We start from the raw sequence: 13,674 nt of genomic DNA on the forward strand, positions 1-13,674 counted from the left end.
TATTTATACCAATTGGATTCAAATTGTTTATGGATTATGTTTTTTGGGTTTATTGTGAAAGTTTTTTCTTAATAACACTTCCCCCCATCGTTTTTAGTTTCTGAGTTATAAGTTATAAGTAACATTAATGTCTTGAAACGTCAAATTTGAAATTAAGACATTTCTCGGTTTGTAGCTAAAAATTAATACCAATTGGATTCAAATTGTTTATGGATTATGTTTTTTGGGTTTATTGTGAATGTTTTTTCTTAATAACACTTCCCCTCATCGTTTTTAGTTTTTGAGTTATAACTAACATTAATATCTTGAAACGTTAAATTTGAGATTAAGACATTTCTCGGTTTGTAGCTAAAAATTTATATCAATTGGATTCAAATTGTTTATGGATTATGCTCTTTGGGTTTATTGTGAATGTTTTTTCTTAATAACACTTCCCCCCATCATTTTTAGTTTTTGAGTTATAAGTTATAAGTAACATTAATGTCTTGAAACGTCAAATTTGAGATTAAGACATTTCTCGGTTTGTAGCTAAAAATTAATACCAATTGGATTCAAATTGTTTATGGATTATGTTTTTTGGGTTTATTGTGAATGTTTTTTCTTAATAACACTTTCCTCCGTCGTTTTTAGTTTTTGAGTTATAAGTAACATTAATGTCTTGAAACGTCAAACTTGAGATTAAGACATTTCTCGGTTTGTAGCTAAAAATTTATACCAATTGGATTCAAATTGTTTATGGATTATGTTTTTTGGGTTTATTGTGAATGTTTTTGCTTAATAGCACTTCCCCCCATCGTTTTTAGTTTTTGAGTTATAAGTAACATTAATGTCTTGAAACGTCAAATTTGAGATTAAGACATTTCAATATTTATACCAATTGGATTCAAATTGTTTACGGATTATGTTTTTTGGGTTTATTGTGAATGTTTTTTCTTAATAGCACTTCCCCCCATCGTTTTTAGTTTTTGAGTTATAAGTAACACTAATGTCTTGAAACGTCAAACTTGAGGTTAAAACATTTCTCGGTTTGTAGCTAAAAATTTATACCAATTGGATTCAAATTGTTTATGGATTATGTTTTTTGGGTTTATTGTGAATGTTTTTGCTTAATAGCACTTCCCCCCATCGTTTTTAGTTTTTGAGTTATAAGTAACATTAATGTCTTGAAACGTCAAATTTGAGATTAAGACATTTCTCGGTTTGTAGCTAAAAATTTATACCAATTGGATTCAAATTGTTTATGGATTATGTTTTTTGGGTTTATTACGAATAATTTTTCTTAATTATATTTCCCCCCATCGTTTTTAGTTTTTGTGTTATAAATAACATTGATGTCCTGAAACGTCAAATTTGAGATTAAGACATTTCTCGGTTTGTAACTAAAAATGTATACCAATTGGATTCAAATTGTTTATGGATTATGTTTTTTGGGTTTATTGTGAATGTTTTTTCTTAATAACACTTCCCCTCATCGTTTTTAGTTTTTGAGTTATAACTAACATTAATATCTTGAAACGTTAAATTTGAGATTAAGACATTTCTCGGTTTGTAGCTAAAAATTTATATCAATTGGATTCAAATTGTTTATGGATTATGTTTTTTGGGTTTATTGTGAATGTTTTTTCTTAATAACACTTCCCCCCATCGTTTTTAGTTTTTGAGTTATAAGTAACATTAATGTCTTGAAACGTCAAATTTGAGATTAAGACATTTCTCGGCTTGTAGCTAAAAATTTATACCAATTGGATTCAAATTGTTTTTGGATTATGTCTTTTGGGTTTATTGTGAATGTTTTTTCTTAATAACACTTCCCCCCATCATTTTTAGTTTTTGAGTTATAAGTAACATTAATGTCTTGAAACGTCAAATTTGAGATTAAGACATTTCTCGGTTTGTAGCTAAAAATTTATACCAATTGGATTCAAATTGTTTATGGATTATGTTTTTTGAGTTTATTATGAATGTTTTTTCTTAATAACACTTCCCCCCATCGTTTTTAGTTTCTGAGTTATAAGTTATAAGTAACATTAATGTTTTGAAACGTCAAATTTGAAATTAAGACATTTCTCGGTTTGTAGCTAAATATTTATACCAATTGGATTCAAATTGTTTATGGATTATGTTTTTTGGGTTTCTTGTGAATGTTTTTTCTTAATAACACTTCCCCCCATCGTTTTTAGTTTTTGAGTTATAACTAACATTAATATCTTGAAACGTTAAATTTGAGATTAAGACATTTCTCGGTTTGTAGCTAAAAATTTATATCAATTGGATTCAAATTGTTTATGGATTATGCTCTTTGGGTTTATTGTGAATGTTTTTTCTTAATAACACTTCCCCCCATCATTTTTAGTTTTTGAGTTATAAGTAACATTAATGTCTTGAAACGTCAAACTTGTGATTAAGACATTTCTCGGTTTGTAGCTAAAAATTTATATCAATTGGATTCAAATTGTTTATGGATTATGCTCTTTGGGTTTATTGTGAATGTTTTTTCTTAATAACACTTCCCCCATCATTTTTAGTTTTTGAGTTATAAGTAACATTAATGTCTTGAAACGTCAAATTTGAGATTAAGACATTTCTCGGTTTGTAGCTAAAAATTTATACCAATTGGATTCAAATTGTTTATGGATTATGTTTTTTGAGTTTATTATGAATGTTTTTTCTTAATAACACTTCCCCCCATCATTTTTAGTTTCTGAGTTATAAGTTATAAGTGACATTAATGTTTTGAAACGTCAAATTTGAAATTAAGACATTTCTCGGTTTGTAGCTAAATATTTATACCAATTGGATTCAAATTGTTTATGGATTATGTTTTTTGGGTTTATTGTGAATGTTTTTTCTTAATAACACTTCCCTCCATCGTTTTTAGTTTTTGAGTTATAAGTTATAAGTAACATTAATGTTTTGAAACGTCAAATTTGAAATTAAGACATTTCTCGGTTTGTAGCTAAAAATGTATACCAATTGGATTCAAATTGTTTATGGATTATGTCTTTTGGGTTTATTGTGAATGTTTTTTCTTAATAACACTTCCCCCCATCGTTTTTAGTTTTTGAGTTATAAGTAACATTAATGTCTTGAAACGTCAAACTTGAGATTAAGACATTTCTCGGTTTGTACCTAAAAATTTATACTAATTGGATTGAAATTGTTTATGGATTATGTTTTTTGGGTTTATTGTGAATGTTTTTTCTTAATAACACTTCCCCCCATCGTTTTTAGTTTTTGTGTTATAAATGACATTGATGTCTTGAAACGACAAATTTGAGATTAAGACATTTCTTGGTTTGTAGCTAAATATTTATACCAATTGGATTCAAATTGTTTATGGATTATGTTTTTTGGGTTTATTGTGAATGTTTTTTCTTAATAACACTTCCCCTCATCGTTTTTAGTTTTTGAGTTATAACTAACATTAATATCTTGAAACGTTAAATTTGAGATTAAGACATTTCTCGGTTTGTAGCTAAAAATTTATATCAATTGGATTCAAATTGTTTATGGGTTATGTTTTTTGGGTTTATTATGAATGTTTTTTCTTAATAACACTTCCCCCCATCGTTTTTAGTTTTTGAGTTATAAGTAACATTAATGTCTTGAAACGTCAAATTTGAGATTAAGACATTTCTCTGTTTGTAGCTAAAAATGTATACTTATAGGATTGAAATTGTTTATGGATTATGTTTTTTGGGTTTATTATGAATGTTTTTTCTTAATAACACTTCCCCCCATTGTTTTTAGTTTTTGAGTTATAAGTAACATTAATGTCTTGAAACGTCAAATTTGAGATTAAGACATTTCTCGGTTTGTAGCTAAAAATTTATACCAATTGCATTCAAATTGTTTTTGGATTATGTCTTTTGGGTTTATTGTGAATGTTTTTTCTTAATAACACTTCCCCCTATCGTCTTTAGTTTTTGAGTTATAAATAGCATTGATGTCCTGAAACGTCAAATTTGGGATCAAGACATTTCTCGGTTTATAGCTAAAAATGTATACTAATTGGATTGAAATTGTTTATGGATTATGTTTTTTGGGTTTATTATGAATGTTTTTTCTTAATAACACTTCCCCCCATCGTTTTTAGTTTTTGAGTTATAAGTAACATTAATGTCTTGAAACGTCAAATTTGAGATTAAGACATTTCTCGGTTTGTAGCTAAAAATTTATACCAATTGGATTCAAATTGTTTTTGGATTATGTCTTTTGGGTTTATTGTGAATGTTTTTTCTTAATAACACTTCCCCCTATCGTCTTTAGTTTTTGAGTTATAAATAGCATTGATGTCCTGAAACGTCAAATTTGGGATCAAGACATTTCTCGGTTTATAGCTAAAAATGTATACTAATTGGATTGAAATTGTTTATGGATTATGTTTTTTGGGTTTATTATGAATGTTTTTTCTTAATAACACTTCCCCCCATCGTTTTTAGTTTTTGAGTTATAAGTAACATTAATGTCTTGAAACGTCAAATTTGAGATTAAGACATTTCTCTGTTTGTAGCTAAAAATGTATACTTATAGGATTGAAATTGTTTATGGATTATGTTTTTTGGGTTTATTATGAATGTTTTTTCTTAATAACACTTCCCCCCATTGTTTTTAGTTTTTGAGTTATAAGTAACATTAATGTCTTGAAACGTCAAATTTGAGATTAAGACATTTCTCGGTTTGTAGCTAAAAATTTATACCAATTGGATTCAAATTGTTTTTGGATTATGTCTTTTGGGTTTATTGTGAATGTTTTTTCTTAATAACACTTCCCCCTATCGTCTTTAGTTTTTGAGTTATAAATAGCATTGATGTCCTGAAATGTCAAATTTGGGATCAAGACATTTCTCGGTTTATAGCTAAAAATGTATACTAATTGGATTCAAATTGTTTATGGATTATGTTTTTTGGGTTTATTGTGAATGTTTTTTCTTAATAACACTTCCCCTCGTCGTTTTTAGTTTTTGAGTTATAACTAACATTAATATCTTGAAACGTTAAATTTGAGATTAAGACATTTCTCGGTTTGTAGCTAAAAATTTATATCAATTGGATTCAAATTGTTTATGGATTATGCTCTTTGGGTTTATTGTGAATGTTTTTTCTTAATAACACTTCCCCTCATCGTTTTTAGTTTTTGAGTTATAACTAACATTAATGTCTTGAAACGTCAAACTTGAGATTAAGACATTTCTCGGTTTGTAGCTAAAAATGTATACCAATTGGATTCAAATTGTTTATGGATTATGTTTTTTGGGTTTATTGTGAATGTTTTTTCTTAATAACACTTCCGCCCATCGTTTTTAGTTTTTGAGTTATAAGTAACATTAATGTCTTGAAACGTCAAATTTGAGATTAAGACATTTCTCGGTTTGTAGCTAAAAATTTATACCTATTGGATTCAAATTGTTTATGGATTATGTTTTTTGGGTTTATTGTGAATGTTTTTTCTTAATAACACTTCCCCCCATCAATTTTAGTTTTTGAGTTATAAATAACATTAATGTCTTGAAACGTCAAATTTGAAATTAAGACATTTCTCGGTTTGTAGCTAAAAATTTATACCAATTGGATTCAAATTGTTTATGGATTATGCTTTTTGGGTTTATTGTGAATGTTTTTTCTTAATAACACTTCCGCCCATCGTTTTTAGTTTTTGAGTTATAAGTAACATTAATATCTTGAAACATCAAATTTGAGATTAAGACATTTCTCGGTTTGTAGCTAAAAATTTATACCAATTGGATTCAAATTGTTTATGGATTATGTTTTTTGAGTTTATTATGAATGTTTTCTCTTAATAACACTTCCCCCCATCGTTTTTAGTTTTTGAGTTATAAGTAACATTAATGTCTTGAAACGTCAAACTTGAGATTAAGACATTTCTCGGTTTGTAGCTAAAAATTTATACCAATTGGATTCAAATTGTTTATGGATTATGTTTTTTGGGTTTATTATGAATGTTTTTTCTTAATAACACTTCCCCCCATCGTTTTTAGTTTTTGAGTTATAAGTAACATTGATGTCCTGAAACGTCAAATTTGGGATCAAGACATTTCTCGGTTTGTAGCTAAACATGTATACTTATAAGATTGAAATTGTTTATGGATTATGTTTTTTTGGTTTATTGTGAATGTTTTTTCTTAATAGCACTTCCTCCCATCGTTTTTAGTTTTTGAGTTATAAGAATAAATGTTCAATAGTAATAATAACAGGAATAACTAATAATATCTCCGTGTCCTAACTCAAACCGGCCGGCGTCACCATTTTATTTTTAAATCTACACCAAAACATGCGGAAACTGGATTCAAGTAGACCAATATTCTTATTTATTTAATATCTACAATTAAAGCCTTTTTGAAATCAACTTAAAATTAAACGTCAAATCTTTTTAAATAAAAGTAGATATTGAATCTTTATATCGAAAACTATGCAGTTTAAAGCATTAAAACCTTATGACATTTTGCAACACCTTGTCAAAAGGAATCCAAAAACCTTAAAATATACAGGCTGTTTCATTTGATTGATGCCTTGAAAATGGCAGAAAAAATAAAGATAAAAAAAATGTGGTACCTTAAACGCGCCCTCTACGTATTATGTTGGACACCATAAATTATTTATTTTTTTTCTTTTGACTATCATATTTGTCACGTAAAGATATCCCTGTACGCCAAATTTCGGCATTCTAGACCTTGCCGTTTTTGAGATAACGCTAAAAAAATACTTCTTGAGTGCTATCTTTAAAGGGCTCTAGCGCTTTTAGGAAGCATTTTCGGGCCGGACTTTATATAATCTTTTCTTCTTGATTTTTGATGTAAAATCATCTCTTTAAATGTATTTTCCGGACACTCTGTATAAATACTATATATAAATATACAGGGAGTCACACAAAAAACGCCCCAAGCTGTAACTCTATTATTTACATTCCCATTTTCATGACCCAGCTATCAAATGAAATGGTTTTATAAATACTATTCAATAAAATTATGCATAGTGATATCTTATGCTAACTTACCACAGTCTCTAGAACTAACGTTAGACCTAGACTTTTTTGAGTTAGAGATATGATTATGTTTTGTGTTCTCCATGATTAATAATAACTCATGTAAGCCCAAAATTTAGTATATTTTACATTTATAATTAAAGATTTTCATTTTAGTTTTTCTGTAAATTTAAATTTTTAACTTATCTTTTAGTTTTTATTTTATCTTTCACAGTAATATTATTTTAAGATATTTTCTCGTCATTTATTTAATATCTTTGTAGATTCAGTTGATGATGGCTTCTTAGCCGAAACCGGTTCTGAATATATTAATTTTTATAGCGAGAAAGAAGTTATTTTATTTAAATACCTAAATTTTATACACATTTATGACTCGCAACATGGATTACCAAAGATAATAATAACTTATACAGTTTTTATGTAAAATATGGAAATAATATAGATTTCTTACATGTTTTGTTAAAAAATTTTATTGAATTACATTTCGGAAGTTGAGATATTATCATTTTCCGGGGTAGACCTACATTTGCAGCTCTTTCCGGTATAGAAAACTGTTACAAATTATTTACATATTATAGATACAGTGAAATTCCCCTAACTCGAATCACTAAGAGAGCGGAAGAAAACTTCGAGTTATGGAAAATTCGAAAATTATTCGACTTAGAGGATAATTCGAGATATAGAAGTTAGAGTTAGGGGAATTTCACTGTATATATTATTTACGCATTCTTTTTCATGTTATGTCACTAAGTTATTCTAATAATTTCGTATATATTTCAAAAAATGTCCTGTTGATAAATTTTTGTCGTAACAGTTCGTGTCTTTCCGGTATTGGTGTGATGTTTGTCTGTTCGTATGAATGTTGTGTAATGGATTATTCGGATGCCGCATTTTTGTTATTAATAATAATAATAATTTATTGCTTCCCATATAAATACAATTTATAACTTATCTAATCACTATCAATCACCTTCAACCAGCCTCTCCTTGCCTCCTTCCCTACGTCTCCTGGCTGACACCACCTCCCCCATCCATCTCCTTTTCGCCCTCTTTCCCCTCAACACACTACACTCCACTAGTATAAAGACTCCCAGCCCTCCCCATACAGTCTGCACCCCCTCTCCTCATCTTCCACCCAATATCTGTTGGCCCTTTCTTCATTGCCACACCTAAACTTGGCTACCAACCTCTTTCCCTCCTCATTCCCCTCCGTCCTCAGGTACTTTGGTAGCCCCTCTACTACAATTTTCTTATATTTTGGATTGTACTTGCTTTCCCTTATCGCCGTCCTTCTTTCTTGCATTCTTACACAATACCGCACCCCTTTCTCGATGCCCATAACGCTTCTTACTTGCCTCAATCTGTCTGTAGCACTCCCCCAAGATTTTAAAATAACCCTCTATCTTTCACCCTCTCTTCAAAACGCACCGCTCACTTTCCCACCTCCATACAGGGTGTTTCGCTGAGACCGTGCTTAGTAGGAGCCATAATTGTCCCTTCAACATTGGGTAGGTTTTTTGATTTTGCAACGGATGTGTGATTTCCAAATTCCAAGATATTTCACTTCTAGAGCAAAGGTTAATGTACTGTTGCAAAAATAGGGTGGTGTTAAGTGTCCCAGTTTTCTCTGTTTGATGAAGACAACAATCTCAATCTTTTTAGGATTAATATCTTGATAAAATAAGAAGCAAATTTAATCTAATTTGATGAATCTAATAATTTTTATTTTTATATTATTAACAGGAAAATAATGGTGGAATTGAAGCAACAGATTCAAACGCCCCAGGACACCATGGAATTAAACTTGGTTGGATTCAAGGAGTTCTCATTCCATGTTTACTTAACATTTGGGGTGTTATGTTGTTTTTACGTTTATCGTGGGTTGTTGCACAATCGGGAATCGGTAAGTTTAAAATAAATTACACAATCACCTTCTAGAAGTAATAAACATTTTAATTTTCATACATTTAACACCCAGTTAAAAGATTTATATCCGCGTTATGTTCTGTTTACACGAAAAATTACAATCTGATAGTTTCAATTATCGTTTTGTAAATTAGAAGGTGTAGAATTTTCGGTATTTATCGTGACGACACAGCCTCATGATATTATTTTTTTTTTTTTTCTAAATGTTTTTCGTTACACTTTTTTTCGTTTTAAATAGATCTCTATTTAAGTTTCATTCGGAATCCTTAAATATTTTGATTAAAGAGAGAACCGAAAGAGTTGAGTTTTTCTTTTTAAATCGATTTTAACCCGTTTTTCTTTTCTGGTCGATAAATTACTCATAAACGACGTTTTCTCGCTAAGTATAACTGTTAGCTTTGTAATTTACTCCGTTTACTCAACTTGTTGGTTAAATCGATTTATAAAGAGTACTTAGAATTCGGTGACAAAATGATTCGATAAAAATATGTTTCGGGGATAATTTTAAAAATAAATTCACATTGATTTCTAAAACTTGTGCACAAACACAAAAACAGTGAACGCAGTGCACAAACAGAACGTCAAATCGGTTTGGATACGTTTATTAGTTTGCCATCGTCGTTATTTTCTCCGTTCGGAACGAAGAAAACGTTGACGGATTTATTGGAATTTAAGTGATTTATGTGTTGTGTTACGTTTGATGTTTGACGAATTTTGATGAATGAGTTTAGTTTCGATTTTTCCTTCGACGATAATAATAAAATGTTTGCGATCTTGCGGGGAGTGAACTGGCGAAAATTTGAACCATTATTTTAATGTTCGCCGAAATACGTTTCAAAAGTTCTTGAGAATTAAGTCGCTTTGTTGAACGATTTATTAGAATAAACTTAAACTTTTTTAAAATGTTTTTGTCAAATTCGTTTTTATGTGTTTTGTATATTATTGTTGTTGTGTTAAATGATTTTTAATTTGATATTTAAATAGTGGTAAACTCGTGTCAGAAAAAAAGTTAAATAAATAAACGTAACCAACAATTATTTTTGCTTCATTTAGGGAGCGTTTTGAGTTCTTGTCTGAACATCATTCAGTAGAAAAAACTTCTTTCGATTTATTTGCTATTGAGTTACTTTTGCCGCATCCTGTATATTTATAAAGGGTGGATATGAATTAGGGAAATGTTTAGATAATAGAATAAAACGTTCCTCATCAAAAACAAGACTATAATGACAACCAGCAGAAAACATAATGTAAAAAGAAAGAAATTTGTAATTGCTTACTGCAAGCAAAATCCTGGAATTAGTCTCCAGACTTTATCAGCAATTTTGGCTTTATTCTAGAATCCTAACTGCAAAGAAACATCTATAAGTGGGTTGTCATGATTCTACACTACAAGAATAAATCTGTAATTACATTGGCATGACACAAGACTATAAGAAAATGTCTGGATTTGTACTAGTTTCCATATTGCGAGCAAAAGTCTAGAATTGTAGTGGAGAAATATCATACTGCAAGTAAAAATCTGAATTTATAATAAAGAAATGTCATATTTCAAGCAAAAGTCTAGATATGTACTGGATATTTCCATACTGCAAGCAAAAGTTCAGAATTATATACTGAGCAGAGATCATACTGCAAGTAAAAATCTAGAATTATAATAAAGAAATGTCATATTTCAAGCAAAAATCTAGATATGTAGAGAATAGATGCCATATTGCAAGTAAAAGTCTGGAATTATAATAAAAAAATGTTATACTGCAAGCAAAAGTCTAGATATGTACTGGATATTTCCATACTGCAAGCAAAAGTTCAGAATTATACTGAGCAGAGATCATACTGCAAGTAAAAATCTGGAATTATAATAAAGAAATGTCATATTTCAAGCAAAAGTCTAGATATGTAGTGAATAGATGCCATATTGCAAGCAAAAGTCAGGAATTATACTGAGCAGATCCCATATTGCAAGTAAAAGTCTGGAATTATAATAAAGAATTGTCATACTGCAAGCAAAAGTCTAGATATGTACTGAATATTTCCATACTGCAAGCAAAAGTTAAGAATTATACTGAGCAAAGATCATACTGCAAGTAAAAATCTAGATTTATAATAAAGAAATGTCATATTTCAAGCAAAAGTCTAGATATGTAGAGAATTGATGCCATATTGCAAGTAAAAGTCTGGAATTATAATAAAAAAATGTTATACTGCAAGCAAAAGTCTAGATATGTACTGGATATTTCCATACTGCAAGCAAAAGTTCAGAATTATACTGAGCAGAGATCATACTGCAAGTAAAAATCTGGAATTATAATAAAGAAATGTCATATTTCAAGCAAAAGTCTAGATATGTAGTGAATAGATGCCATATTGCAAGCAAAAGTCAGGAATTATACTGAGCAGATCCCATACTGCAAGTAAAAGTCTGGAATTATAATAAAGAAATGTCATACTGCAAGCAAAAGTCTAGATATGTACTGGATATTTCCATACTGCAAGCAAAAATCCAGAATTATACTGAGCAGAGATCATACTGCAAGTAAAAATCTAGAATTATAATGAAATGTCATATTTCAAGCAAAAATCTAGATATGTAGAGAATTGATGCCATATTGCAAGTAAAAGTCTGGAATTATAATAAAAAAATGTTATACTGCAAGCAAAAGTCTAGATATGTACTGGATATTTCCATACTGCAAGCAAAAGTTCAGAATTATACTGAGCAGAGATCATACTGCAAGTAAAAATCTAGAATTATAATGAAATGTCATATTTCAAGCAAAAATCTAGATATGTAGAGAATTGATGCCATATTGCAAGTAAAAGTCTGGAATTATAATAAAAAAATGTTATACTGCAAGCAAAAGTCTAGATATGTACTGGATATTTCCATACTGCAAGCAAAAGTTCAGAATTATACTGAGCAGAGATCATACTGCAAGTAAAAATCTGGAATTATAATAAAGAAATGTCATATTTCAAGCAAAAGTCTAGATATATAGTGAATAGATGCCATATTGCAAGCAACAGTCAGGAATTATACTGAGCAGATCCCATATTGCAAGTAAAAGTCTGGAATTATAATAAAGAATTGTCATACTGCAAGCAAAAGTCTAGATATGTACTGAATATTTCCATACTGCAAGCAAAAGTTAAGAATTATACTGAGCAAAGATCATACTGCAAGTAAAAATCTAGATTTATAATAAAGAAATGTCATATTTCAAGCAAAAGTCTAGATATGTAGAGAATTGATGCCATATTGCAAGTAAAAGTCTGTAATTATAATAAAAAAATGTTATACTGCAAGCAAAAGTCTGGATATGTACTGGATATTTCCATACTGCAAGCAAAAGTTCAGAATTATACTGAGCAGAGATCATACTGCAAGTAAAAATCTGGAATTATAATAAAGAAATGTTATATTTCAAGCAAAAGTCTAGATATGTAGTGAATAGATCCCATATTGCAAGCAAAAGTCAGGGATTATACTGAGCAGATCCCATACTGCAAGTAAAAGTCTGGAATTACAATAAAGAAATGTCATACTGCAAGCAAAAGTCTAGATATGCACTGGATATTTCCATATTACAAGCAATAGTTCAGAATTATACTGAGCAGAGATCATACTGCAAGTAAAAATCTAGAATTGTAATAAAGAAATGTCATATTTCAAGAAAAAGTGTAGATATGTAGTGAATAGATGCCATATTGCAAGCAAAAGTCAGGAATTATTCTGAGCAGATCCCATATTGCAAGTAAAAGTCTGGAATTATAATAAAGAAATGTCATATTTCAAGCAAAAATCTAGATATATAGTGAATAGATGCCATATTGCAAGCAAAAGTCAGGAATTATACTGAACAGATCCCATACAGAAGTAAAAGTCTGGAATTATAATAACGAAATGTCATACTGCAAGCAAAAGTCTAGATATGTACTGGATATTTTCATACTGCAAGCAAAAGTTCAGAATTATACTGAGCAGAGATCATATTGCAAATAAAAATCTAGAATTATAATAAAAAAATGTCATATTTCAAGCAAAAGTCTAGATATGTAGTGAATAGATGCCATATTGCAAGCAAAAGTCAAGAATTATACTGAGCAGATCCCATACTGCAAGTAAAAGTCTGGAATTATAATAAAGAAATGTCATACTACAAGCAAAAGTCTAGATATGTACTGGATATTTCCATACTGCAAGCAAAAATCCAGAATTATACTGAGCAGAGATCATACTGCAAGTAAAAATCTAGAATTATAATAAAGAAATGTCATATTTTAATCAAAAGTCTAGATTTGTAGTGGATAGATGCTATATTGCAAGCAAAAGTCAGGAATTATACTGAGCAGATCCCATACTGCAAGTAAACGTCTGGAATTATATTAAAGAAATGTCATACTGCAAGCAAAAGTCTAGATATGTACTGGATATGTCCATACTTCAAGCAAAAGTTCAGAATTATACTGAGCAGAGATCATACTGCAAGTAAAAATCTAGAATTATAATAAAGAAATGTCATATTTCAAGCAAAAGTCAGGAATTATACTGAGCAGGTCCCATACTGCAAGTAAAAGTCTGGAATTATAATAAAGAAATGTCATACTACAAGCAAAAGTCTAGATATGTACTGAATAGATGCTATACTGCAAGGAAATGTCAATTACTGCATTGGTATAACTCCAAACTTTAATAAAAGTGTCTGCTATCTATTTGTTATTGGTTAAATTCACACCATGACACAAGG

General features: G+C 29.5%; 1 protein-coding gene across 1 annotated transcript in view; it reads left to right on the forward strand.

Annotated features, from left to right (window-relative positions):
* Positions 1-13,674, forward strand: part of LOC111416187 (sodium potassium chloride cotransporter) — a 48,360-nt gene that overhangs the window by 9,177 nt on the left and 25,509 nt on the right. The window contains exon 2 of the mRNA XM_023048146.2: positions 8,747-8,906. Within this exon, the coding sequence (XP_022903914.1) occupies positions 8,747-8,906 (160 nt within the window). The remainder of the gene's footprint in view (positions 1-8,746; positions 8,907-13,674) is intronic.

This window comes from Onthophagus taurus, chromosome 3 (assembly GCF_036711975.1).
Source record: "Onthophagus taurus isolate NC chromosome 3, IU_Otau_3.0, whole genome shotgun sequence".
Taxonomy (NCBI): domain Eukaryota; kingdom Metazoa; phylum Arthropoda; class Insecta; order Coleoptera; family Scarabaeidae; genus Onthophagus; species Onthophagus taurus.